This window comes from Cetorhinus maximus, chromosome 25 (assembly GCF_964194155.1).
Source record: "Cetorhinus maximus chromosome 25, sCetMax3.hap1.1, whole genome shotgun sequence".
Lineage (NCBI taxonomy): Eukaryota > Metazoa > Chordata > Chondrichthyes > Lamniformes > Cetorhinidae > Cetorhinus > Cetorhinus maximus.
The window spans coordinates 10986406-11013815 of NC_135903.1; the positions used below are offsets into that span (position 1 = coordinate 10986406).

Here is a 27410-nt window from a genome sequence, read left to right on the forward strand (position 1 = left end):
GCCTATGACTTTCTCAATACTTACATGTTCACTAATGCTATCTTAATAGAGGCCACTGTTGTAAAAAAAGAAGCAGCGCTCCTGACAGCCCACTGCCTGTCACCATAACAGTCCAAACATTAAAACAAATGTTAGTCGAATAATTCCTGAGTCCAAAGAAATGAACAACTATTTATATTCAAATTAATCCCTTCCCGAATTGAACAACACATTTTGCTTCATCAATTTTATAGGATTAAATATTGACAAAAATATAGTTTAAAAGTGCATATAAACAATTCACCACTTGTTGTAATTTTTCTTATTGCCTCCGCCATTGCTCGTCCTGCCGCTTGACTAATATCCAAGCCTCTTCAAACCCAACTTCTTTGCGCCAGCTGAATTATATCAATCAAGCTTTTTCATTCAAGCATCTAAATGAATTTGTTAAATGCAAAGTTAAATATTGTTAGTTTCCATTAATGAGTTACATTAAGAAAGTGGTTTTGTAAATTGGATAGCCGAACGATTTTTTACCTGTACAAATCCTCCGTTACCCAAATATTTTGTCAGTATTTGCTAATTTCACTAGTCGAAAATGATTTTGGAACTTCCATTCAGAGTTTCTCCCTAGCTGCACGGCATAAATGCCTTTCTTGGCACTTATTTTCATGGAAAGGGCGTTTCCTAAAACAGATGGAAACGATAACAAGGGAAGACGTGGCTTTAACTTAACTTTAACTTGTGACAATTTATGTAGAATTTTAATACACTATAAATATTCACTCGTTCACTGTAGGTCAATGTTGCTTAAGGATTGGTTCTCCGTTCCCCTTTGTTGTAAAGTAGTGTTGTGAGTAATTTAAAGTCACGCAGTTTAGTAATACAGAACAATATGTAACGTATCTTTAATATAACCGTGAGCTTTAAAAAATCACAATGGGAACAAAAATACTTTGTTGGCTGGAAATGCAGTAGCTGGAACGAGAAACTATCTTAAATACAATTGGTTTTAATCTTCCTCAATTGCGGACTTCTGTCCAAATTCAAATTTGAAGGAAATGTGACGGAATAGCTTCTCGCGGTTTGTGATGTGCATTTTCACCACAGTCTCTGCTGTATAATGTCTGCGGTTGTTACTCACAGAACGCACACATATTTCGTTCAATGGTACCAAAAACCTCGGGCTAATATTAGTAACTGAAATCTGGACGTTCCAAACCGCCAACCTCACCAGTTTCTTCTACCTATCAAAGGCAATATCACAAGAATTATCTGCTACATTGGTTGCATTTAACACTTCTTATGTTATAGGTTTAAGAAAATAACAGTAACAATAAGACTGGCGATTATGAGACCTGGTGTGAGAATTTGTCACCCGAGATAAGATTAATTAGGAAGCAAAATAGTCCCTTAAAAGATTGTCTTTTAAAGTTGATTACATTTGGTATTGTTAAGCATAGTTGCACAATATGTACATTATGTGCGGCACTGTTCGTTGTTTAATCCCAATTTCACCTTTAAAAGTATTTAATACGGGGGAGGGGGCGATGTTAATTGTTTAACCCCCTTTGCGGATTGATTTACGTTTTATTGTCGCTTTGTCGGCCTCATGAAAACTTTAACCAATCGTTTCGCAGATAGCCCACAACATATTAGCTAACTCTACTTTGTTAGTTGAGAAGTTGAGAGAACAATTTCTCGTCTTACATATAATTTCCCAATGAATCGAAGTGTATGATGTTTGATAATGTCGATCTCTGGTGCTATTAGTAACTATTTTGTCGATTCACTTATAAGTCATGAAAGCGAGGGATCGGCCGCAACAAAGTTTGCTTCGGGGCAGTATATAGTATCCAGACAGCCGGGGGTCCCCGAGCACCCCGAATTTCCTGCTTGTAATTTTCAACCGAAATCTCCCGTGTTCGGTACCTCTTGGACCCCCGTGTACGCTCAGTCCTCTGCCAATGTCTCCACATTGTACCATCCATACGTGCAGTCTCACCCCATTCAGCCTGATAGCAGGTACATGCGGTCCTGGTTGGACTCGACCCCCAGGGCCGTCTCCGTACCCGGGATGCCTTCCAGCGGTCACGATTCATTGAAAACGGAGGTACTCGCGGGTCACGGCGGCGAAACCCAACCAGCAGCGCTCCAAAAATTACATGGCGAGTATTTGGAGGGCGAAACCACTAGCTCCGGGAAAGCGCCGGGCTATGAAGACAGTATATGTGAAGAGAAGGGAGACAAAGAGGCATCAGAACAAAGTAAGTTGCTTGGGAAATGTACTTGATTTATCTCAGAATCAAAGTAGTTTACGAACCTCACGCAAAAACGCGACTGAAATAAGGTTCCAATTAAAAGGCAGTTTGCTTCCAGTTTAGCCACAAGTATTTAACTGATTTTATATTGCTTGTTATTTTATACGCCTCCGTTCTGTTTTATGGGTAACACAAGCAACCACCTGCAAACCTTTAATGACGATTTTGCCAGTCTGTCTTCTACGAGGCAATAAATAAATTAATGAATGAATAAAACGTATTCCCTCTTGTTATTTGAATTAATCTACTGAAGAATTGTGAACCAAAAAAAAAAAATGTGCGGCACACCATCTTTATGTGAAGCCACAGAATAGGCAGAAATAAAGCAATTTGTACAATGCAATCGGGCCTTCCAGTTTTCTTCCTAAATGCATAAGTAATAATGAACAGCAAAAATAAACCTAAACCAACCGAGGGCGCCCAACGGTTTCTAGTTTGGTAATACTCTTCACTGAGGGAAAAACGTTTAGGAGTATGACTACAGCACACACACTATCTCAATTCTATCGACATCATTTTGAAAGTACCCCCCCCCCCCACCCCCCCCCCCCCTCCTATAACCATTGTAATGTTAAAAGTGCATTGAGAAAATATGATCACAATATAAGTCTTATTCTGATCTGATTTTTTTTTTCCTCCGTTCATCTTCAGGCAATCCTTCTGCAAATTGGTTACACGCTCGGTCGACAAGGAAGAAAAGATGTCCTTACAGCAAGTATCAGACCCTAGAGTTGGAAAAGGAATTTCTGTTCAATATGTACCTCACCAGGGACCGGAGGCACGAAGTAGCTCGCCTTCTCAACCTGACTGAAAGACAAGTCAAAATCTGGTTTCAGAACAGGAGGATGAAGATGAAGAGACTCAGTAAGGAGCACGTAAAAGAGTTCGAGTGACTAGTTTTGAGTTTAAACTTTAGCGCGTAGCCGGTTTTTGCTGTCACTGCAATATACCCTCACTGTAGTTCTGAGAAAACCAACATGCTTCCACAGCACAGAATGGCCAGAATGTAAGGTTTAAACATCCAGCAATTCGGCTATTTATTTCGAACATTTTAGTGCATTCATTCAGGGAATAGAGTCACGTGTAAAAGATTTTATTGCAGGATATTAAGAGATACAACTTCCTCTCATTCTCATCCAGTATAACAGCCAGAGAGAGCAGCGAGCTTTTATTCCCGCCACCTTTTCTCTCTTCACGGCTTAAAAAGAAACTTCGTGTTATTTATAAATTGCTGCAATTTCTGTGAATGCTTTGGCGTTGGCCTTTGCCGCGGGACCAGGATGGACCGCGTTCCAAAGCAACGCTTTGCAACAAGGACCCTTTTAACCTACGATTAAATATATATTTTTAATTTTTATTGTTCCCAATGATTTAACACTACTTTTTTTTTAATTGTTTACATGCAAAAACGAATGTTTATTATCCATTTCGAAGACATATTATATTGCGGTTGGTTTAAGTGCTGTTTTCCCGATTCCTTTATCTCTTTGATTTGAGAATTTGTTTGCTTCAATGGTATTGTGGCCACTGTTTAAACCGATTGTTGACCTACCTTAGGGTCTCTATTTCTGTAACCCTTAGTCTGTGTATTCCAGTGTGGGTCTGGCAGTTTTGTATTAATGTGCAGTACGATGCTCCTAAGGTTTAAATTAGTAGCACCTTTGTTAAGAGTTTGTACAACTAAGGGTAACTATTACCACGTGGCTCGTTCTTAAAGTTGTTCTAATGTTGTAGTAAGCACGTTCAACTGTCGAAGCGAACATTTAACGATTCGTCGTATAGAATTTCATGACGCTTTAGAAATAAAACACTGTTTAGGGATAATATGGTGAATTATGATTGCCGAACAGGTTACATAAAAGGAGGATGACAACACGGATCAGCTCAGAGGAATAAATTTCAGAAACAATAACATTCCTGGTGGCAACTTGTTAAATATTTCTGTGTTCCTGTCTCTGTCCGATGTGGAACTGGTGTTTATATTCTTGTGTTTTGCAGGTTTTTGCAGATTTTACACTTAAGGTAAATGAACTAACTATTTTGCATTAAAAAATCCCAATTCTAGGTGACCTTCATTTTTAGTTATGTTTTCTGGAGCTATCCGACATCAGCAGCGCGCGGTTGCACTATTTTAATGTGATTTATTACTAATAATAATAATAAATTAAACCCATTGGATGATGTGAAATATTTTGAAACCACCCTTCTTTGTACACCTAACGCCGCAATCATTAGATGCAAATATGTGAATGTATTAAAAACGGCTGACAATAAAAAGCTGCTGAAAAATTTCCAAACGGATTTTCCCCGTGACCTTGCGTCTCCTGTTAAAGTCTTGCCTCATTCTTGGTTGTGAATGTGAACCTCTCTCTGTTGACTGATGCCTGAGAACCAGGCCCATTAAAACAAAGGAAATCGCTGTATTTATTAAATAAGCTCGATGAATAATTACAGACATTGAACAGACGTATTTAGGAACCTGAGCCTAAAGTCGATTCCTAAAATCTGAACAAAACCAAATTATTTATCCGATAAACCACGAGACAATTTCTGGGGGTGAAGCCAGTGATCATATCGGACAAGGGACAAGAGGTAGTTCAGTATTTTAATCTCGTTTTCCCGATAAATCCTCTCTTAAGAGTGGACGCAATGGCGGGTCGTCAATAGAAAAGCACAGAGAGGCTGCATGCATGCAACTACAGAGAAGAAGCATAAAACTAGGCAAACTGTCCCCGTAAATAATGTTAAATCAAAATGCCTCCGTTTTATGAAGTAATCTTAACCAGGGAGTCTCGCCGAATTTGACATATTCTTCAAGTTGTTGGTATGGATGCAAAATGCAGAAATTCGGACTTTATCCTCGGTCGACACCTAGTAAGTTGTTCACTTGTTTTCCATGTACTTATCATTAGAGGATTTGAAATATCCTGGGTTTTGTATTCTGTTGACCCATTCATTAACTCTGCATAAAATAAATTATAAACAAAACTCCTAACCGCATTTATCTGATGGCTACTTTGCATATTTTATTGTCCAATGCATATCAGAAAGTGTGTGAGCTCATTTCTTCTTGCTTTGCACACGTTGATAAGCATCGCAGCTTTGGAATAATATAAATTGCCATGGGGAATTCAAAAGCAGAATCTTCATGTCTTTCCACATGAAGGAGATTACATGTTCTAAAAGAACTCACATACACTATTAAGAAGAAAACATAACCTGTTGTCGATGTTCTGATACTTTACTTGCATTGTTCACTATCATAATCAATATGCTAATTAATATTCCTTCAGTCGACCTATTTAAGTTGAATTTTGAAACAAATGAGGCATCATTTCAGCACTCTTACTCTCTTTGAAAGGTTTAAGTCGACCAGCCTTTTTAGTAGGTAAAAATACCTTATTATTAAAATCTTGTTATTCAATGTATATATACTCTGCCTGTCTGTCTATCTATCTATCTACATATGTATGCATATGTGTATCTTTATGCATATACAAATATGGGTGTATACACACAGACATTATGGATGAAAATTGTAAGATGATTAAAATAAATGAACGCAGAAACCTATCAACCTATTTGCCAAGTATTCCATTGATATATGTGGCAAAAACCAAAATTAAAAAACGAAATCAAATATTACACAATCAACTAGAAGATATGTCATAAAAAATCTGCCCACAGACAACTAATGGGGCATTTTAATGAAACGCCTTTAACTTAAACACATTCTAAACAAAAATAACATTCCTATGTGCAAATCTCTGCCAATAAGATGCCTATTTCAGCAATTTTGAAATAAAGGTTGATCAGTTTCATCGGATGTCCATGGTAGATGGCATTTCTGTCCATTACACTCCTTGTTGCTATCTTATTGTTGACAACGCAACAAGGGATAATTGGACGGGAGGGAAGGGTGCTCGCCACATTAAAAGCCTGCTCTTTAGGTTAGTTCAGTGAAAGGGCTGCCATGGGTCTCTCATGTCCATATTAAAAAATAAATCCATGCTTAGGTATTTTAATATCTCCATATCAGGGAAAAAGGTTATGTGACCGTTTAAAAGAACTTCTACTGGGCTGGAATAAAATAATTACTTTATCAGCGTGTCGTATGTTCGAACTAATATAATATCAGCTATTTTCAGTTCAACATTATTTTCCAAACACAAGAGACACGAACACTTTAAAGGAGAAGGCAGAAATGAGCCTAGCACGGTGGAGGAGGAGTTAGGAAGTTGTCTGTCATTATAGGAAATTCAGTGTGGTGTGCTGCAATAAAATAATATGACCGTTGTAAAAGTTTATAGGGTATAAATTTCTGAAGGTTAAGAATTGAACGTCTGTAAAACAAACACAGCAAAGGAAAAACTTTCAGAACCTATTAAATTAAACTCACAACTGGAGGTGCCAAGCAATAAAAATATGGCTTTGTGTTTTGTTTCTGAAGGGAAATATATAGGAAACGGATTTGTTTAGGAAAATCGCGGTGAATATTGTGGTGTAACCAACATGCTTTTTCGACTCTAAAGAAAGCGACGCCCTCTTTTGTTCTACTTCCTAACCATTTCAGGCTGCCAGAAATTGCTGCAATAAAAAGCTATACAGAGTCTGGCGAGACGTCTGGAGTAGGGTCTTTGGATGTGTTTACAACCCCGCGCCCATGCTTGGGACTTTATTCTAAAGCAGAATGCCCAATTGTTTAGACTCGGACTCGGAGACAATAGGGTTCTGAAAGCTTTCTTTCCCTCCCTTTTTTTCTTTTGCTTCTTCCCCTCCTTTACTGCCCTTCAGGAATTCAGGTTGTTAGCAATCCACTGCAGCACGGCACCAAGGATGTGGTTTATTGGTGCTGTCTCCGATTGTATTTGCCGATGGAATTGAAGAGCTTAAACCTTCTTCCTTTGCCACGGTTTGGGTCTAATGAATTCTTTATAGTCAGATTTTATCGCCTATTGCGTATATTTGCTAATGCTTTTTCAGCCTGTTTTTCCTAAAGTCCGGAATAATTCGCCCTCATTCCAGTAGGTGGCAGCATTGTTCCACCAAAACTCAGTCATGACGATTTTGCAGACATTAGTACAAGAACCTGGGATTCAATAGATAACAACACTCATATAAAGGAGCATGCAACTCCCATTTCACTTTCCCCTGCCTCTCTTGCTTGATCCTCTTTAAATACAATGTATATACATTTTAAACCCTACAAAGCTTTGCCCCAATTTTGCTCAGCATTTGGCTGCAAAATGTCCCTAATGTTAATTTGAAATTTATCTCTATGGTAATGTCTTCATCTGGGCGACGTTTTATGCAGTTTTATCATTTTCAAACTGCACTATAAGCCTGAGAAGACAGCAGAAAAGATACGTTCGTCCGTTTGCGGCAAGGTAGTCCACATTATGGGACTAACGTCAATGCATAAAGACGGTCCTATTATAGAGAAATCACGAGGTTTGCTACACTCGGGAAATATATAAAATGTTAGGCATTCGCACTTTTAAATGTACATTCACACAACTAAACATCTAACAAAGTGTGTGCGTGATTTGCAGTTGGATTTTTTAAAAGCATGCATGTATTGGGAAAATAATTTATAGTACTTCTTGTTTATAGACATGTTATGTAGAAAAAATATCCGAAGTGGACATTTAAATCTCTGGATGCGTTGCTTCCAAATGAAGTTGCAAGCCCGTTACATTTCTCACATCTCAGGGCACATACCTTTAGATTGAATCCATTCTCGACTGTTGTACAGATATTGATTATTGTTTGTGTGACTGTCTTCCTTTCAACAAACCACACACACACATTTTCAGTATAATAGCCATCCGCATGGACATTTCCTCCAGACTAGCTCCCAGACCTTGCTGATTTATTCTTTCTCAGACTTTATTGATTTCGTTTTTATTTGTTGCATGATTTTAAAACATGCACAATTTAGGTAACCACCCCTTTATCTGCTTGCCTCGGTATTTAAATCAAGCTTGAGTGCTTTTTCATACATAACCGAAAGGATGTATGGAGCTGCCTCATGTAATAGGATTTATACAGAACTGAACTGACTATAACATTATGTAAAAACAAAACTGGAATTTCGACCAAATGAAGGCAAGACTGTCCTTCAATAGGACTGTTCTTTCTCTGTCTCTGACCTTGTTTTTTTCTATTATAGTATTTCTCTTTGCCTCATTTTCTTACACTATTATATACTTTTCTAGATATCAGTTTGCCTTTAATTTCACTAAAAATAGAACTTAACACAAGGACACCGAATATAAAACATTTTTGGTATACTTTATTTTTGGCTCTTTAAAGCTTTCACATGATACTCCCAAGAACTAAAGACATAACTTTAGGTTACATAAAATAAATAAGATTACCGTTTTACAATTGCAATCCTGCGTACTACGTGCGCACATGAATGAAGATGCTTGCGCGCGTCTACATCCCTTTATTTCCACCTATGTGCCTTTATGTATAGCACATTAGTAGGAACATAACATGCCTGTGGTTTTAGATGTCAAATCTGACAAAGTTGGTAATGTTTTCACTTATGCACAGATGCCCGGCTTTCTATTAATTTTAGATTAAACTCCAGTGCGGTTCTTTGTGTCTGCTTAACGTATCAATAATATCTCAGCTGATTAAGTATAGATACACAGATACATAAATATATCCATAATACTTGTGCTACCCCATTTTCCATAATAGTCAACAGTTAGGGATGAATGAAAAATGAAATTAAAGCATCAGTATTAACACATATGATATCCTATCTCGCTGTGAGATAGGCTATTTATCTGATATTTATCAGAAGAATAGACTCTGCTTAACTCTGCTTCGGCTGCAAGTATAGAAGAAATCTATAGAAACCCATTTGTGAACAGACTCGATGGAAGGAGCTTTATTTTCTGAATTAATTTGCAACTAACTCCATTAGAATGTGTATGTTTAAATGTGCCTACGTTCATGATAGGTACTTGGAATATCATATTACGCATGTGTGTGTATGTGTTTGTCCGTGTATATGTGTGTGTGTACCTATATGCAGTGAGGAAGATTTATAGAAAGAGATTTTCAAATGCAATTCACAAAATGTGAATGAATTTACAATTGAATTTAGGAAATATGTTTGAACGCTTTCGAACAAAATGGAACCACACCCATTAAACGAATCATATTGCCGATAAAGAGATTAAACACATTGAAATACAAGGAAAAACAATATTGAATAAACAATGCAGAGCCACTTAAGGCACGTCATGGCCGTAATACCTAATAAAACAGCGATCACGTGGGCCCTTGCGGACCGGACAGCCGACAAGTTGTAGATATTGTTTACTTCTGTCGTCAGAAATCATTTTTTTCTAAAAACTTCAAAAAGACCTTCAGATAATTAACCAGTTACAATGACGGCCGCTAGCTGATCACGTCCTAACAAAGCATTTGTCTGAAAACTTCACGATGTTTTAAAGAATCTGGTTGGTCTATGTTGCACCAATAGCACATTTTAATCAACTATTTTTTTTATATCACATTAAACCGTAGCAACTGTTCCGTTATATTTAGCGCTAATCGCGTTAAGGTCGAGGCAAATTTCAACAGAATTTAAGCGGATATAGACCATGAAACTAAATACCATTCCTAAAAACGAAAGTAAAAGTTAATATTACGAACGGAACATTGTCCTTTAATCTTGAGAAAACAAAGAAAATCAAATTAAAATATTTTAGACAGAGTCAGAGAAACTCCAGGTGCCGGTAGCCAGAGATGACAAAGTTTTCAAGAGAAAAATTTCAATTCATTATTAAGCTATTGAGTTCATTCAGTCCTATTACGAACGGAATTTTTTCAGAAGGCCAATGCTACTTACAAAAAAAAACAAATCATTTACAAACATGAACGTTCGTAGAATGGAATCGGTTTTTTTTTATATTGATGAGGTATTTCACACCCCTCATCGCCCCTTTAAAAGGCATTCAATCGCCTTTTTATCACAATTATCTTATTTGGGTTCATTTGACCAGTTGACCAAATTTCACAGGCTGCACGCGCATGAAGTTAATAACATTTTCTTATCATTGCTTTTCATTGTTTTACTACCTCCGCTGTACTCAGTAACTTTAGTGGATGATACTTTTACAACGTCGATGCGTTCTCGCCAGCTGAGGTATCCCATAATATTACAGAGTGGAATGAAAATCTGCAGCCCAAGAATCACCAGTGTTTCTGCAACACGGAATTATTGACAGACTATGTAGGATGTTTTCTATACATATATATATGTATATACTAGAGATAGATCGAGGGACAGAGTGATGCATAGATCAACTAACAATAGGTAGGTAGAGAGACTGAATAATTGAAAGATGCACAATCAGTATAGGAATATGTAAAGTTACAATATTGTTCTATAGTACGTGTTAGTTGTGTTAATATTTGAATAGTCTCGCATTGTCGCTGATACCCGACAGTTTTATTTACACTTGGCGTTCTAACTTACTGACTAACTTTTTAACTGTGGCGAAGGCGTAAGCTCTGCTGATTTGGGTGAGACTTATGTTTAGATATGGGCATTCCGAGTGCTAACCCAAAATAAGCCATTTGTAAATAATTGAAATGCGTGATTAGATTTAGTATGCTTCGGGAGACCTGCCAAGGTGAGACAGATCGATTGTAAATTATATTGACTACTCTTCACAAAATCAAAGTATCAAAGGAGACTGGTTCGGCATGACAATAGCCGATTCCTTATGACTTGGAGATAGGAAATGGCTTGTTTTCAATTGTCACCAATAAACCATGAAGCTTAAAAATTATGCTGGTTTACCATAAATCATCATTATGGTGTTTCGTTAGTGGTTTAAAACTAAATGGTCAGATTGAAAATATGATCAAAGGTTACAATTCTTTCCCTCAAGTTTCTACTCCATTTTAGAATGTAATGTCAACTCTTTGTCGACGATTTCAGCTATATATACGTATTATATATATACAGCTTCATGCATATCTATCAAACCTATGTTAAAGAGAAAATATATTCGAAGCAAGTTCATGCGCGCCTTTAGCGAGCGTTGTGCTACCTTGCATGAACATTTATTAGGAATGACTGCATTTGCTTTCACTAAGAAACCTCTGGTTTGGAAACCAAAACTCGTTTAATTGGATCAAATTTGTGGTATAACATGTCATCCAATAACAAATAGACCATAATAGTTGTTTTGTATAAAAAGTGTTTCATATTTAAAATAGTAAGCGGGATAGAGTGCTCTCTTCAGAAAGCCTATATTTTACTGCTCCGCACAGAGCCTCTCGTAAAAGCTCTAACTGCCGTTCACTGCATGTTATAAACAATAACAGGCTGTGCTTTTATTACGCTTTATAGTTCCTTAATCTCTTTCCTATAGTTCTCAGATGACTGTTACTGTTCCATGGTCCGTCCAAGTACCAGATAAAAGGCTTTATTAATAATAGGAAAACGGGTCATTAAATTGTTAAATACCACCAGATTTCCCTCTTCCTTAAGATAAAACATTTTTTAAAAATCCCAAATAATTTGCGTTTGTCTACTCCTGGACTTGTCGCTACGCTGCGATAACTTGGGAGGAAAAATAGCAATTAGATCCAAAGTTGATAGTAATTAGATTTTCGCTTTGGTATTGTACATGTCTTGTTGATGTAACTCTGACCTTTAAAAGAGACGCATATTCTCATTAAATGGTTTGGAAATTAACGTCTGAATGTCTATCCTTTACTTCAGAACAGCGTGGATACTTCCCCTTATCAATCTTTTGGTGGCGTATGTATTTCATCTGTTGTAAAGCGGCTGATATCCCGGTAATGAACATGGTTGAATATATTAATCCGCATATTCCCCCCTCTCTATCTTTCTCTCATTCCCTCTCTCTCACCATTCCCTTTTCACGCGGTGCAGTGTCCGTACGGAGTAAGCGAAGCCAATAGGACGTGGTTGAGGTAATAAATGCAAATTATCATGAAAAGAGACGGCAAAATATGAAACAACTCATTTGGGCTGAAGTAAATCACAGAAAACTGTTTATGAGTGAACCTCTTCACGAAGATGTGATACCAGGACACTATTTGTTGAGATCAATAAGATGAAGGTTTAATTTTTTTAAAAAGATCTTGGCTTGTTTGTTTGTCTGATTAGCAAACACTAAGTTCCCTCGGTTGAGCAGAAAGATCCTGGTCTATCCCAATGAGCTCCTACTTTGTGAATTCGCTGTTTTCCAAGTATAAAAGTGGGGAGACGCTGCGCCCCAATTATTATGACTGTGGGTTCGCCCAGGACCTGGGCGGTAGACCCACGGTAGTTTATGGACCCGGCACCGGTGGCAGCTTCCAACATCCCGGCCAGATCCCGGATTTTTACCACCACGGCGCAGCTCCTCTCTCCACCTCCGCGTACCAACAAAACCCGTGTGCGGTGACGTGTCACGGGGATGCCGGCAGTTTCTACGGCTACGATGCCCTGCAAAGGCAGCCAATTTTCGCCGCCCAACAAGAGGCCGAACTGATCCAATATCCCGACTGCAAGTCGACGGCGAACAGCCTGGGAGAAGAAGCAGAGAATTCAGAACAGAGTTCATCTCCGACACAGCTGTTCCCGTGGATGAGACCACAAGGTGAGGCTTTGGCATGGGCTAGCAAGAAATAAAGAGGGAGACAGAAAGGAGAAGGATAAAACACACGCACAAATGTATAAACATAGAAAAGTTCATTTCCTGAGCCAATAAAGGAAACGTTGAAACTTTAGTGTTTTATGATTCTAAAGTTCAGTACCTTGTAAATTACTTTATACTTTAATGATCCTGGAGCGGTTTTTTAAGTGTGGTATATTGCATGCTGTTTGTAGTTTTATTGCAGTTTTATGGCGTATTTTTCCTACGGTACTGAATACTGTTTAATAGTGCTTCAATCTTGTTTTAGAATCCTTCGTATAACAACTACAGAGCCTCATTGAGCTTTCTTTCTTGGTTCCTCCCTTTCTCTCCCATCTCATTCCTAGTAGCTGCAGGACGGCGCAGGGGAAGGCAAACATACAGTCGCTATCAGACACTAGAACTTGAAAAAGAATTTTTGTTCAATCCATACCTGACTCGCAAACGGCGGATCGAAGTGTCACACGCCCTGGGACTGACCGAGAGGCAGGTCAAAATTTGGTTCCAGAACAGAAGAATGAAATGGAAGAAGGAAAATAATAAAGACAAGTTTCCCAGCAGTAAATCCGAAATAGAAGAAACTCCAAAGGAGAAGGACGTGAAAGAAGACGAAGAAAAGGATCAACAATAATAAAAAAAATAATTTAAAACACAAAACGTTAACCCGAGGGGAAATGAATAGAATAATGTAGACAGTTTTTAAATAGTGCGGGTGTGAGAAGCAGAACAAATTTTACTGATTACTGTTTGATAAACAATATTGTACGCAAATGTATGGAGGTGCAGATTAAAACGAGTATTCCAACTTTTTACCAGATATATACATGTGATTGTGTAGCACTCTAGGTGTTTCAAGTGGATTATTGTACAAGTATTTAACGTGAAGTTCATAGATCAATGTTCTAGTGAGTGTGAGTGTGTGTTTTGAAATACTGCTGTAGGATATTGAAGCCGTGTGCACTACTTCAGCTAATAACCATTAGCTTAAAGAAAAACCCCGACAACATGAAGCTGCCTATTTAAGCTTTAGCTATTTTAGATTGTGTTATTGTTTACGTCTTTGTTGTATTTATAAGATTCCTTTCTCAAAACTAGCATGTGCAGAAGTAAAGGTTGCCTTTTTTTAAACAGTACAAGAAGAAACTGGTCCTTAAGTTTTAACTGTGGGAGAAGTCTACTGTATACGTGAATTGCTTTATTTGGGGGAGATGGTGGGGTGGGTGGGGGGGTGGGGGGTGGGGGGGTTGGTGGGAGAGAAGAACCGGTGAACCATTAATGTTATACACGGGATTGGGCTATTGTTTGAACATGCAAGCGGCGGAAAAGGGTACAATAAACTTTACAAGCGAAAACAGAACTGTGAAATTGCTCGGCTTTTTTTTCCCTAAATTGAGTTTATTTGGATGAAAAGATTTGGCAAAAGAGACTGTGCATATTTTGTCGAGATGGACAGACAGATAGATGGATAGGTAATATTGTTGAAAACTGAGCATTAAATATCAATAACACATTGCTATCGCACCTGACTCAATTTGTCTTTGTGACTTTTTTATTAGTGATCTGTTTATGTTTGCAGTTCACTTGACTCATTTGCACTCATAATTCCTTCTTCCCTCCCACCCCCACCTCCCTCCCCCCCCCAATCACCCCCCTCCCCCCACCCCCACCACCCCCCACCCCCCCAGCCCATTTAAAAAAGAGCAAGTTGAAGTTCATCTGGGGTGGTTGTGACTAACATTGTGTGCTGATACCTGCTTAGTTTGTTGGTGTATAAATAACTATTGTAGTTTTCGGAAAATAGGTCCCAAGTACTCTCCTCCGGCCAGTGATCCATATTATGGTAGATATCGATTATTGGAACTCAGAGTGCGCAATGTTAGAATACAACTGAACCTAAAGAAAGCTGTTTTGACAAATGTGTTTTCCACTGTAAACTGAAGCAAGCTACAGGAAGCGAATTGATTTATTTAAATTCCCATCTAAATGATCGATCAACCCAGCCTATAAACTGTTTGCGTCCTATTCACCCCCTATTTAAAGTTAGTCACATTATGACTTGGATGCAGGAATTTTTCTTTTGATTGAGAGAATTTTTTTATCATCCAAAGAAGCCGCGGGTAGCCTGATTCTCATTGGCCCCCCGTGTCACGTGCCGGTGTCACGTGCATCGGGAGGAAAAAGGGGGTTCTTTTGGTGTAAATCTGGACTCTAATTCCGTAATATATCACCGTACCTCGTAAAACCGACACTGAAACGTCCCGGCCTACAAATCACCAGCCAAATTATGAGTTCATTGTATTATGCGAATGCTTTATTTTCGAAATATACAGCCGGAACTTCTGTTTTTCCAACGGGGGTATTTTCGGAACCAACTTCTTGCGCCTTTGCCTCAAACTCCCAGCGGTCGGGCTATGGCTCAGGGTCGGCTTCTTACGCAGCCACTGTGCCGGGTTTGTACAGCACAGCCAACAGCCTTCACCACCAGACCCCGACCATGTACACGTCTCCTTATGGCCTCAACGCGAACTCCTTTAACATGCACTGCTCTTCATTCGATCACAACATCTCATCACTGATGTGCGGCGCTGGGGACTCCTGCAAGCAGAGTTGCAGCAAGTCGGAGCAAAGAGAGGCAGACCCCCAGTCCGAGAACTTCCGGATCTACCCTTGGATGAAGAGCTCAGGTATGTGAAAAGTCACATAAAATGAATTCTCTTAGAGGGACCGTCAATTACTTTATTGCATTATGGTGTCGTGTTCATTTATGACGCTCACGAAACAGGGTTATAAAATGCAATGCACTCCCCCCTCCCCCTGTAAGCAATCAAGTCGCTGACTTGGAAGTATATTATTAGCTCCATGTGACAAATTGTCAAATCTATCTTAAAATAAAATAGCAGACAGGGATCTTGCAAAGTTGTCCATTGTAGGACAACTCTGATTGCACACTTCAAAGAAACCATCATTTTTGTTCTCGCACATTCTCGCCAATCTGTGCTCTTAATTCCAACAAAAACAGTGTTGCACCCGGAATATCCCCTGAGACTTAACTCGCCCCTTTTTCCTTTTTCTCTTTATTTCCATTCATTGCAATTGCTCTTCGGTTCGAAGTTTCTTTCCGTCTGTCTAAGTTGCAACGTGCTTTGAGTGTTGTGATGCGGCTAGAAAGGGAGGGTGTAGTGGTAGGAGCCGGGAAAGGGGTACTGCTGGTGACTGAAGCGGAATACATCAAGAATGGCAACAAGATGACAAATGGAGGCTCCAAAAAGTGCGCAAAAACTAGCATTAAATATTTATAAAGATATTTCAGTTCAGTGGGAATTACTTAAATGCGCAGCCTACCGTTGTGTTGGTCCCAGTCAAAACAATGCGGCAGTTTGTACATGTGTAACATGTAAGGTAAAGGAGGGAAGTCGGGGGCGGGGGGTGGGGGCGAGGTGGGGAGCCCTTAGACAATTCTCCCATCTTAGCAGCTCTTTCCAACCAGGCAAGTGAGAGGCTTCTTTCAGTGCCTGCTCCACATTTGCATTATTTTCTCCCGAATGTTGGCGAAGTGCAAAGTTGCGGACTGTTTACTGAATTTGGAAATTGGTGCTTTCCTGCACAACTGTGCAGACAAAGTGAACCAAGCTGCGCTTTCAAACAAATCGCAGTATCCATTTTCTAACTACCTGTCAGTTTCAGGTTACATAACATTAATTCACCAAATGCAGACTGCGGCGAGGATGTAGGACAATGATCATCTATCAATAGATTCTAGTTGTGAAACTAATACAAGCATTCTTGTTTCAAAATAACAGTTAAATAGAAAATTAGAGTCAATATGCTTTTGAGTTTCATTACATGACAGTTGTTTCAGGCCTGTAAGTGCTGTGTAAACAATTTAAATACTTCCCTGTACAGCGTCATCCTCCGTCTTTCTTTATCAAGCATTGATATAAACTTTAATATTGATTGTAATCAGTTTCCGACACTAATTTATTGTATCTGTCAGGGGGATATTCTGGGTATTATGTTGAAATTAGTGGCAAAAGTAGTGTAGGAATGAACAATGCTGAATTTTTAGAGGGCTAATGCTGCATTGTTTGTGATCTTTTTTTTTCTGTTTCGCCCATTCTTTCGATGCCTCTCCTTATTCATGGGTCCAGCTTCAGACAGGAAAAGGGGACGTCAGACCTACACTCGGTACCAGACCCTGGAGCTGGAGAAAGAGTTTCACTTCAACCGCTACCTCACCAGACGGAGACGCATCGAGATTGCACACGCGCTTTGCCTGACCGAGAGGCAAATTAAAATCTGGTTCCAGAACAGGAGAATGAAGTGGAAGAAGGAGAGTAAAGCCACCGGTCCACCTGATGCAGGCGAAGAAAAGCAAGAAGAATGAAGGGGGGGGAGAAAAACAAACTTCTAAAAACTCAAAAAGAAGCATAAACTTAGAAGACTTTTTTGAACAAATGGAACAAGTTGTTCCTCATTTCTTAACACTGAAACAGAATACTACCTAAATCTGTAACAGTTTTACTTGTAGTTTGTTTTGTACAGATTAGAGGGAATAACCCAAATCTATATTGTACAAGTACAGTTATATATAGTCTGTGCGTTAGCTTTTTTGATGTGGTGAACTGTGTTACTGTAATTAGCTTTGCTTTATCCGGTGTATTTAAAGGAAAACAATGTCAGTGACTTTATATTTGTTACTGTATTGATGTAATTTCTTGTCATTAAGAATAGTTTCCAAAAAGAGCTGTGTGTAACCCCAACCCGTGTACAGATTATTGACATGTGTCCCGTATAAACTCATGTTATAGTTAAATATATAAAATGGTGTTCTGGTGGAAGTATTGAGTGTAACTTCTCTGTACATTTTTTGCTATTTAAATATGGACCATTATGTTTGCTCAGTTGAAATTTCGCGCTTTAGTTATGAAGGATGTAAACTGTTCTGTGAAATAAAATTAGGATTTTTTTTTCGTTATTGTGTTTTTCTATTAAAGTTGATGTTTTTTGCGACACACACACACACACACACAGACAGTTAGAATCACAATCTAGCCCTCAACGAAAAGATATAATGCCGAGAGACAGAGTTTAAGAGTCAGGACCAATTCCTCGATCAGAACAACCCAATTAAAGGAATATTTTCTCTTGGACTCATTTCGAGTTTTGTGCTCCAGTGTATAACACTCAAGCCTTCAAAAGCAGCTTTCCTGATTAAACAATTCCACGCAACAAAGGCACTGGAACCACCCCGAACGTTTTCGTGAGAGTTGGAAACCTATCTAAATAAAGCGACAGCACTCTGTGAAAAGAATGTAGCCAGGTTAAGTGTCGGATAAGACGGAAGAGCATTTCAGTAATTTAACAGTTGCAGAATTACTATTAAACGATGGATTTAACATGTGCATTGTACGTAACTGCCCTTTATGCATCTAACATGTATCCCTCGCCAATGAAATATTTCAGTGGCAAAGCGAGTAAAATATTCTTCCAACACACAATGAAAATATATGAAATTGTTAGGGGCATTTTGACACATACAGACACACGATTGAATTTTTAAAATATATTAATTAACTAGTTCTGATGTTAAAATATTTAAAAGTTCTCTTAATATATTCTTAGGCGCATTGCGCCAAGTAGATAGCGGCGGTGAGTCCAGTCAATTAAGCAGGGTCACCGAGATTCAGGTCGGTTTATCTTCGCTCTTGTCCTTTTCAATTTAGAGTATATAGGACGAGTGAATCCGTCTGATTTGATCTGGAAATCCGTATATTATGGTATTAACGATGCACTCTTGTTCCTCCAAAAAGAAAAATCAAGATAACATGAATTAAAATTAATTTGGGGCTGATCATTTTTCAAACTATGAAAACCGGCTTTCAAAACGAGCCAGGTAAATTTCGTTAAACGGAACATTTTATTCACTTAACGACAAACCGAATTAATAATTCCCATCGTCTGTTTCTGTCGGTTTCACGTAAATCGCACGAATAACAAAGGCGCGGAAAAGGAAGAAGTCAAAGGACTATTTGATTTTCGCAAAAGCGATTTTTTTTTAAAGTTTCTATAGCTACCCTGCTTTCTGTTGAAAAGAGGCGAATATGGGAAGCAGGCAGAGAATGGGGGGGCTTATTTGATGTGGTTTGTAATAAAAAATAGATAACCCAGGCAAACAGTGCCATTTTGTAAGAAAACATTTAATAAAAATATTCTTTTTACCATTTTGCTTTAGCACAAAACATGGCGGCGAGGGGGCCTGTTGTTGGTAGTCATGAAGAAATGCAATAAATTCCTTGTTGTTTTATGAAAATTTACAACTTTGTGATAGAACTTTATGAGTGGATCGGTCCTTCGATTGGCCGCTGCCGGTCATGTGGATAGCAACCGTGAACATGAACTTTTTATGATTTCCCATGTGAGTATATTGCAGTATTCTTTTGGCCACCGTACCTTGGGTCGGTCCTGTGTCCTCCTCAGGGCTTCTATAGGTTTTTTTTTTCAAACTTTGATAGTTACTATTGGAGGTGCAAACACACACATAGGCAGAGACAGAGACACACACACACACAAACACGCACACAAAGTAAACAATACTTTTTTTTTTGCAATCTACCACTTGTCTGTCGATTGGGAATTTCAGCGATGGATGGAGTGGCGCAAATCTCAATGATGTGGATGATATCATTTTTCAAAGAGGCTCGAATTCCGATTTCCGTGTAAATGACTGATACATGAACCCCGGTTAGTCTGCGGCCGCAGGTTAACCGACGGCTATCAGTTTGGGACAATATTGTTCGTGAAAAAAAAATCGCGCTGGTTCCAAAGTGAGAGAAGGATGATCGAAACAAAATCACAGATGCTGTTGCAAAGGTAAGACGAATGTTAGGACGTATTTTCCAATTGATTTTTGATAATTGTATCAAATGATTTTGTCCAGAATTTCAGCGAAAGATGTCACAGAAAATAGGGACTTGTTGACGTCAGTTAGAAAATATATTTGTTGCATTTTATTCTAATGAATCTGTGTTTAGAGAATGCAATTTGAATGAGCTGTGGAAAGTTATTTCTTCAATTTAACTGGGAGACCGCAAGTTTTGGGATTGCTATTTTTCCGCAAGCGATTCTGTTTCACGGGTCTGTTGTATAATTAGGGAACCAGTTATCCAGAATAGCTGTGGTGTGTTGACAAACCTATAATTGTGTTCGGGGACGAATTTTTCTACATTGTAAGGTTAAATGAGCTTCGCGATTGTTAATCTTTTCTCGAGGGTCGCTCATTACGTGAATAATTTTATCCAGGACAGCAATTAGAACGGGCAATGTCACCGAGGCTGACGCACTGACGTATTTTATTTTTGTTGTAATAGTAATATTTCCTTCCATTGTGCTTCACGATTGTTAATAATTTGATCTGAGCCGAGCACTTGATGCTGGAGTTACAAATTCAAACGTTTACAATATGCGACAGTTGTTTTTTTTCTGTTGGGCAGCATTAGGGTTTCAGCTTACACTGTTAGTGGATAACAGTCCGATGATATAATATAAGATGGCGTTTAGTTGACCGTGGTTTAGAATGTTTAGCAACCAAGAGGCCCAGTAGTTCTGCATTGATATAATATAAATCTATCAGCGTTTTAGCTGTTGGGGGTGTGGGGGGGTGGTGGGTAGCGGTGGTTGCTGGGTGAGGAGGCGGGATTTGTTGCTCTCTGCTGCCACCTTGCGTTTCAATCGGCCGAGGAAGTCGGAAAATAAGGAGCAAAAGGGACATACTGCATTTTGTCTGCAGAATTTGCTGCATAAACGAGCACCGATGATGTATATTGTCGATGTGTGTGTGGGTGCATGCGGATTATATATATGTGCATATCAAGAAATCTCTAAGTTCGCAGCGATTTTCATTATTGGTCTTTTATCAAGTTACATATTTGCTTTCCCTTTATTTCTGTCTCTCTCAATGCAACAATTGCGCTAAGTAGAATCGAGCTACGAACGTTTGTGATTTTATTTCATTGGCGATTCTGTTCAAAGAAAAAAATGAAATCCGAGTATATGTAAAAGAAAAGATACAGTACACTGTAACCTTGACGCAGAGATGTGCCCGAATGTAAATGCATTGTGATGGTCAGGGTCTCTCTCCCAAACTCTCTAATAGCAACCAATTCTTATTAAATAGAAATGCTGTAGACGAAAGGTTATTGGTGAAATCGAATTTTGTGTCAAGTTTAATCTGCAGCTGAGACTTGTAAAATTCCTGTGCAAACAGATCTCATAGGAGTAAATTCCTGGCCACATCCGATTAGCAGGAAATTGCTAGCAAGGCCCGAATTTGCTATGCATCCCTGGACAGATAGCAATGCTGCAATGCTGTTATGTGTATGACCCTTCCTTTGTAGCGTAACCAGACCGGTTACAAACGAATTTCTGCCTTTAATGTCCCGACGTATAAACAATAAACACGATCCACAGAACTTCCATCACCCCGTTTAATTTTACCTTCCCACACTTTCAAAGAAGATTTTATACCCTCTTCCTGACAAAGATATGTTGAAATTGACACCGAAAGTAAATGGCGATTTCGATGGCCAGTAAAGGGGAACATAGTCGGGGTGGTTAGGACTATCTAACTAAGATTTAAACCTAAAACGTTTGGTGAAATGAGCAAATATAAAATTTTCTATTTTATAAAATATATCTTATTCAATAATTAAAACTCAGGTGGAAACATGTGCATGTTTAAATGGCAACTATTAAATTTCTTGGAAACCCAGCTTTGGAATAATTGTGCTCCGAATAAGACATAGTGTTACAATATTTGTCACGTCTGGCTTTAGAATTCTACATCTATTTTCCTGAATTTATTTTTTTTGCATAATTATGAATAAATAAAATAAACGTACATTGATTGGAACTCACCCTTTAAATTTATAAGGCTTAAGGCAATAATATCATGCAATATCAATCATTTTAAAAATAAGAGCGAAAGTGAAATAAAATCAATTTAAAGTTACAATAAAAATGTGTACTTGGGTGTCAAGTGCCTAAGCAAGAAGAGAAAGAAGGTTTATCAAATAAACTAAACATCAGATAGCAACTGATTTCAGTCGGTTGCCCCCGTATATTAACGTTCTTAGAAAGGTTGCAAAGTGAATCCAAATCCTTCTTATCACTGCTCAAAGTTTCCTTGGAAATTAGAACAATGATTTTTTTTAAAAAGCCGCTGCTTTACGTTGGAGACGCTTGGTTTGAATCTAGGGACTGGCCGCATTTACAGGCAATTCCAAACTGGGACTCTCTCAGGTGGAAAAAGTTTATCCACTTCTCCTTTAATTATACTCTCTCACCATGCTCAAACCACCATGTTTCTCGAACAAGAAAACAACCCCGCTTCTGAAAACGAGCCAGTACCAAGACATGAGTTTTTCTTTAATTTCTGCCATGTGCTCACTAATCAGTTTATGATTCTTTGAAACAGATGTTTGAAACCAGGAAGTGATGCCTTCCAGAGGAACTGCTAAAAATAAATCCTTAAAGTCCAACACAAACTCTCTGACACTTGTAGCATTTAATAGTTATAAATGGTAAAATAATTATATCTATTCAAAATATATTTATGCATTTTTATATAAAATGAAAATGGCTAAAATTGTTTTTTAAAGAAATTGCTAATCACGCAGGCGGACACAACGTATCTGCATATTTTTAAAAAATAAATACCGTATGGTGAATTTCACAAGTAAATCTAAAGCGGTAAACGTAAAAGGGTTGAAATTTGAACAAATACACATTACGAATTTCAAATATTACAATGCAAAATATTTTATTTCTATAAGGCATAGTTTAAAAGTACAACATAATATGAAATACAGAAATCGGAAGAACAAACTTTCAATGATATCTGAAGTACTGCGCACCCATCTGAATATGTAGGAGTTTCCACCTCGTGCACTCCTGAATATCGCCCAGCTATCTATGAAGCACTTAACACAACTGACTTTAAATACTATTCATACCTATATGTTAAAAATTCGGAACTAGTCTATCAATTGTGTACTCACTGAGATAAACAGTTACATATCTCCACACTTTAGTCAGCGAAAGTCCTTCTTGCTGCTTTTGGACGCAACCAACGTTTTACTTTGCAAAGGCGGCAATTGTCTAACGGGTTGGGCTTTTAATGAATTTTAAACTATTTTCTGCATTGTTCTGTATTTGCCTTTTTTTTTAGCATTCTTTAAACATGCTCTTCACAGGTGTTATTCCGGAAATGTTAAAATATAAAATTGGAGGTTCCTCGCAGTGAGCGTTCTGCGTCCTACTCCGCTGATGATTCCCTTTCGGGTGTTTGGTTTAGTTGCCTTTTCTTTTTGGAAAGTTTCTTCCGTTCGTTTTGTGGTTTCAATTAAAGATTAAAAGTTCGTGTTTTGATCCCCTTTTCTGGTGCCTCAAAGTTAAACCGCATCGCTGAACCACATTCTTACACAGAGAGAAAACTGTAACACAAGCACAACAAACGACTATCAGGAACTCTGGAGTGCATAATATACAAGCCACCAAGATATTTCTATACATTCAGCACAATATGCGAACGAAACTATTATGGTGAATATCATCCAGAGCTGGAAATATTGATGGAAACATCTTATATGTAAAACGTACCGAATGCATCTTGAATTTCACAATCATATTACAAGCCAGACCAGCAAGAAACATAAAACCGACCTCCGATTGAAAAAGGAGAAAGCAATAAAATTGAGTTAATAAGTGTTTAGTGCATTATTATCTGAATCCACGGATACTGCGTGGCGTTTTATTTTGCTTGTTTGTTTAGTTTGAGTGGGCAAATTATTTAGCTGTTTGCACAGGCGCTTAAACAGATGCAGAACTTCAAGCATTCTTATACATCGGATTCATTTCAGTACAGAATGAATCTGAAGGTTATGTGTTTCTGTTGATTTTTTTTCTCTCTGTGTTTGGGACTTTTTCCCATCACATGTGCCGGTTTCTGCTAGCGTCTCTGATTCATGGATAAGTCCCTCATGGGTGCTATTTTCCTATCAAACAGTATTGCCATTGGTCAGTCGATGATCAGATGGTTATATTTCCTGCTGTCCTTTCTGGCACTTGGCCATCCCGAATCAAACCCATCTCGCTAACTGCTAATAGCACAGGCACTTGGACCAATACACAACAAATCATAACAGAGCACAGCCAACAAATGAGTTCGTATTTTGTGAACTCCACTTTCCCCGCGACTCTTGCCAGTGGGCAAGAGTCATTCCTTGGGCAGATTCCGTTATATTCCTCCGGTTACGACCCTTTAAGACACTACCCGGCCACATATGGGGCTACAAGCATGCAGGATAAAAGCTACCCGTCACCCTCTTACTACCAGCAAGCCAACGGAGCATACGGGTGCAACCGGACACCCTGTGATTACGGTGCCCCTAGTTTTTATCGGGAAAAAGACCCTTCATGCAGCGCCTCCTCCAACAGTTCCAAATACCACTCACTGGAAGATCCAACGCATTATAACCCCGAACAACGCAAATTCGAGAGTGCACAAAACAGAATTTTATATGGCGAGGCGGATGATCAGAAGAGTTCGCTCCCCGTGTACCCCTGGATGCAAAGAATGAACTCCAGTGGTGGTAAGTTTACACCTTTATACTTTTTGTTTTACATATTTGTTGGAAAAAAAAACTTTTTAAAGCAAGTTTACAATGAACTTAGCAAGAAAGAGATGAGCAGCTAAACCCTTAAACCCCTTTCTTAGAAAAGAAAATTAAACGTTCGGTTATTTCTTTAATACCTTTCACATTAAATTATGAGTTGCTGCATATTTTGAGATACTGAATAATTCATTAAAACTCGACGTTTGATACAGGAGATTAATATGTATATGTATATAAAATGCAATGCTGACCTTTAAATATGAGGCATGATCTGTTACTTTTCTTCCCATAAAGATTTTACTGTACAGCCAACAGGCCCACCGGTTATAAAGCCTTAATCGAACAGAATGTAACCATACCATGAATGGAAATCATTATTTAGTGTTTTCGGATCGAAGGTGCTCATCAAACAGTTTATTATGAAACTGAGTAGTTTAACGTATAACGTCCAATATAATCAATGTGATTCACATGTTATTTATATGTTTCAGTACTATTTCCATATTATGTGTAATAATCGACTGTTTTTTTATTCCCCCTCTGTCTGTCCATCTGCCTGCCTCTCTCTCTCTCTGTCTCCCACTCTTCCTTTACTTTTACTGGGAAGCCTCAGCATTTAATCCAAATGGACGGCGCGGGCGGCAAACCTACACTAGATATCAAACTCTGGAGCTGGAGAAGGAGTTCCACTTTAACCGCTACTTGACCAGAAGGCGCCGGATAGAGATTGCACACGCACTTTGCCTCACAGAACGCCAGATCAAAATCTGGTTTCAGAACAGGCGCATGAAATGGAAAAAAGAGAACAAATTGCTCAGCTCCTCGCAATTAAGCGGAGAAGAAACAGAAGAAAAATCAACAGAGTGAAAACAAGAAGAAACAGAAAGAAAAGGGAACGCTATGCAGTTCTTTAATTAAAAAATGAATAATGAATATTAAAGTTTACATTTTGTTTGCTGTTGCGCACCAGTGGAGTTGTACATTTCTGTATTTGTTGTGAGATTTATTATAAAGTTATGCATTCCTTTGGTCTAGCCAAGCAGGCAATGTTTCACATTGGTGTCAATAGTTTAAAAAGACTAGGAGAACTCCATGAATTCTGCATCTCAATTGAGTTGTTGCAATATTGTGATTTTTTTTTGACGTTCGTCTCAGCTCTCTAGTTAATGATGGTGTATGTTTTGTGAAATGTGAACAACTATTTTTGATTTATTTTATCTATGTACGCGTGCGTGTGTGGAAATGTGTGTGCGTGCTTGTGGAAATCACACAATGAGGTCTAAATATTGTATTTTGATTGTTTTCGTAACGGAGCGAGGAAAATAAAAGCAAATGTCTTAAAAATCGAGTAAGAGGTTATTTTTTTATTTGTGTTTTGTTAAATTAATGTGATTGTAGCATGCGTGATAAATTTTAAAAACCGAGACATCCTTATCTGGAATAATAATAAAAAGTTTTTCTTAAAAAAAAGGTGTGTATTTTTCAATTTAAGAATCATAACATGCATGGAAACCAAGTGATGATCTGACTGACATACATGGTATAAAAACTACATTTTCAATATCGCTACTCCATAGCTTATCTAAGTCTAGATTGTAATCTATCACAAAACAAAAAGTTGACAGTCCTCATTGAATTTCTGGTAATTGATTTATCTCTATGATTTCCCTTCGAATTTAAATTTCATTCCAGTAATCAGCTTACTGCCCGCATCTAAAAATCAGACTGGATTATAGAAACATTATTGGCTAATGATGCTAGGCAAATCTTTGAAATTCGCAACCAGTTTATTACAGAAAGGAAGCACAGGATATTGCGGCTTTTAACAACTGTTTTTTTCTGGTTTCAGTTATTTTATTCTCTGTTGCACAATCAAGTGAATGTCCTTCTCGGCATACGTCTATCTAAATGTACACCGCAGTCATGCCATCGTCTTATTAAAGCACTTTTTTTTTTTAAAAAAGGGATGTTGAGCATAAATGGCTTGTAGCCATAACAATGCATGTCCGCAAAAATCCACCACATTCGGTATAGTGCATATTAGAACTTTAAGCCTTCCTCACATAATATAGAACAACATTGTGCCCCCAAAAATGTTGAAGTCGCCCTGCTAATTATTCACCGAACCCTCTATGAGGTGAGTTGTGCTGAAGGACTTATGCGGATCCGGTAAAAGATCGTATAACGATAGTGGGGTTATGCGTATTGCATACAAAAACCCATGTCTCCGGAATGTCAATTAATATTGTTCATTTAGCATTTAAGTCAGGATAACTGCATGATAATTTTTAAAAGAGCATATTAACACCGAATGGGGGAAGTGGTACAAGATAGTTCAAACGTTTATTTTCTTAAGTAGGCTCCTTCAAAGCATAGTAATGGAAAGAAATGTGCTATCCGAGCAGCCCATAGACTGCACCATGGTACAGATTAGAACTTTCTAAGATTTAGTCCTTCCCTGTTCTTGAAAAAGCCTGTGCATTTTGAAGACAAAAGTTTAAAAAAAAAATCTAGCCTACTTTATTCGCAAACATTTTAGAACGAATTTCAGTTCGCAAACACGCAGGAACGATAACATTTTGCAAATACTAATGCGCACATCGACAGGACCAACCGTAAGTCGATGAACGTGTGCATTTAACTGACTAGTCAAGGATGGCAAGTTAATTGTTTTTAAATGTATCTGGTCAAAAAACGAAATAAATTGCTCGACTCCAAGTATAGCTATAAAACGTGATTTCCAATTCAATTGCAAG

The 27410-nt window shown here is 38.3% G+C and overlaps 4 protein-coding genes across 5 annotated transcripts; all 4 read left to right on the forward strand.

Moving 5' to 3' along the window:
- The first annotated feature begins 1504 nt into the window (after window positions 1–1504).
- On the forward strand, window positions 1505–4589 carry hoxb9a (homeobox B9a). The gene is made up of 2 exons (XM_078529444.1): window positions 1505–2246; window positions 2952–4589. Exons 1-2 carry the CDS (start codon window positions 1730–1732, stop codon window positions 3191–3193), a joined length of 759 nt encoding a protein of 252 aa, XP_078385570.1. The 5' UTR covers window positions 1505–1729; the 3' UTR covers window positions 3194–4589.
- Window positions 4590–12187: 7598 nt separating this feature from the next.
- Window positions 12188–14330, forward strand: hoxb8a (homeobox B8a). Of its 2 annotated transcripts, none has more exons than XM_078529183.1 (2): window positions 12188–12946; window positions 13333–13727. In XM_078529183.1, the coding sequence occupies exons 1-2, from the start codon at window positions 12520–12522 to the stop codon at window positions 13611–13613; spliced, it is 708 nt and encodes a 235-aa protein (XP_078385309.1). In that variant the 5' UTR covers window positions 12188–12519; the 3' UTR covers window positions 13614–13727. The 2 variants fall into 2 exon arrangements, with proteins under 2 accessions (XP_078385309.1, XP_078385308.1); XM_078529182.1 differs by having other exon boundaries at window positions 12244–12946; window positions 13330–14330.
- Window positions 14331–15159: 829 nt separating this feature from the next.
- hoxb7a (homeobox B7a) lies at window positions 15160–17958 on the forward strand. The gene is made up of 2 exons (XM_078529447.1): window positions 15160–15666; window positions 17131–17958. The coding sequence occupies exons 1-2, from the start codon at window positions 15267–15269 to the stop codon at window positions 17364–17366; spliced, it is 636 nt and encodes a 211-aa protein (XP_078385573.1). The 5' UTR covers window positions 15160–15266; the 3' UTR covers window positions 17367–17958.
- Window positions 17959–24111: 6153 nt separating this feature from the next.
- hoxb6a (homeobox B6a) lies at window positions 24112–26076 on the forward strand. The gene is made up of 2 exons (XM_078529446.1): window positions 24112–24630; window positions 25262–26076. The coding sequence occupies exons 1-2, from the start codon at window positions 24198–24200 to the stop codon at window positions 25519–25521; spliced, it is 693 nt and encodes a 230-aa protein (XP_078385572.1). The 5' UTR covers window positions 24112–24197; the 3' UTR covers window positions 25522–26076.
- Window positions 26077–27410: the final 1334 nt, after the last annotated feature.

Excerpts from the sequence above, each read along its gene's own strand:
- hoxb6a (XM_078529446.1), top strand. The coding sequence starts at position 24,198 with ATGAGTTCGTATTTTGTGAACTCCACTTTCCCCGCGACTCTTGCCAGT. Across the intron at positions 24,631-25,261 it reads AAGAATGAACTCCAGTGGTG|CCTCAGCATTTAATCCAAAT; the intron begins GTAAGTTTACAC and ends TTTACTGGGAAG.
- hoxb7a (XM_078529447.1), top strand. The coding sequence starts at position 15,267 with ATGAGTTCATTGTATTATGCGAATGCTTTATTTTCGAAATATACAGCC. Across the intron at positions 15,667-17,130 it reads CCCTTGGATGAAGAGCTCAG|CTTCAGACAGGAAAAGGGGA; the intron begins GTATGTGAAAAG and ends TCATGGGTCCAG.
- hoxb8a (XM_078529182.1), top strand. The coding sequence starts at position 12,520 with ATGAGCTCCTACTTTGTGAATTCGCTGTTTTCCAAGTATAAAAGTGGG. Across the intron at positions 12,947-13,329 it reads CCCGTGGATGAGACCACAAG|TAGCTGCAGGACGGCGCAGG; the intron begins GTGAGGCTTTGG and ends TCTCATTCCTAG.
- hoxb9a (XM_078529444.1), top strand. The coding sequence starts at position 1,730 with ATGTCGATCTCTGGTGCTATTAGTAACTATTTTGTCGATTCACTTATA. Across the intron at positions 2,247-2,951 it reads CAAAGAGGCATCAGAACAAA|GCAATCCTTCTGCAAATTGG; the intron begins GTAAGTTGCTTG and ends GTTCATCTTCAG.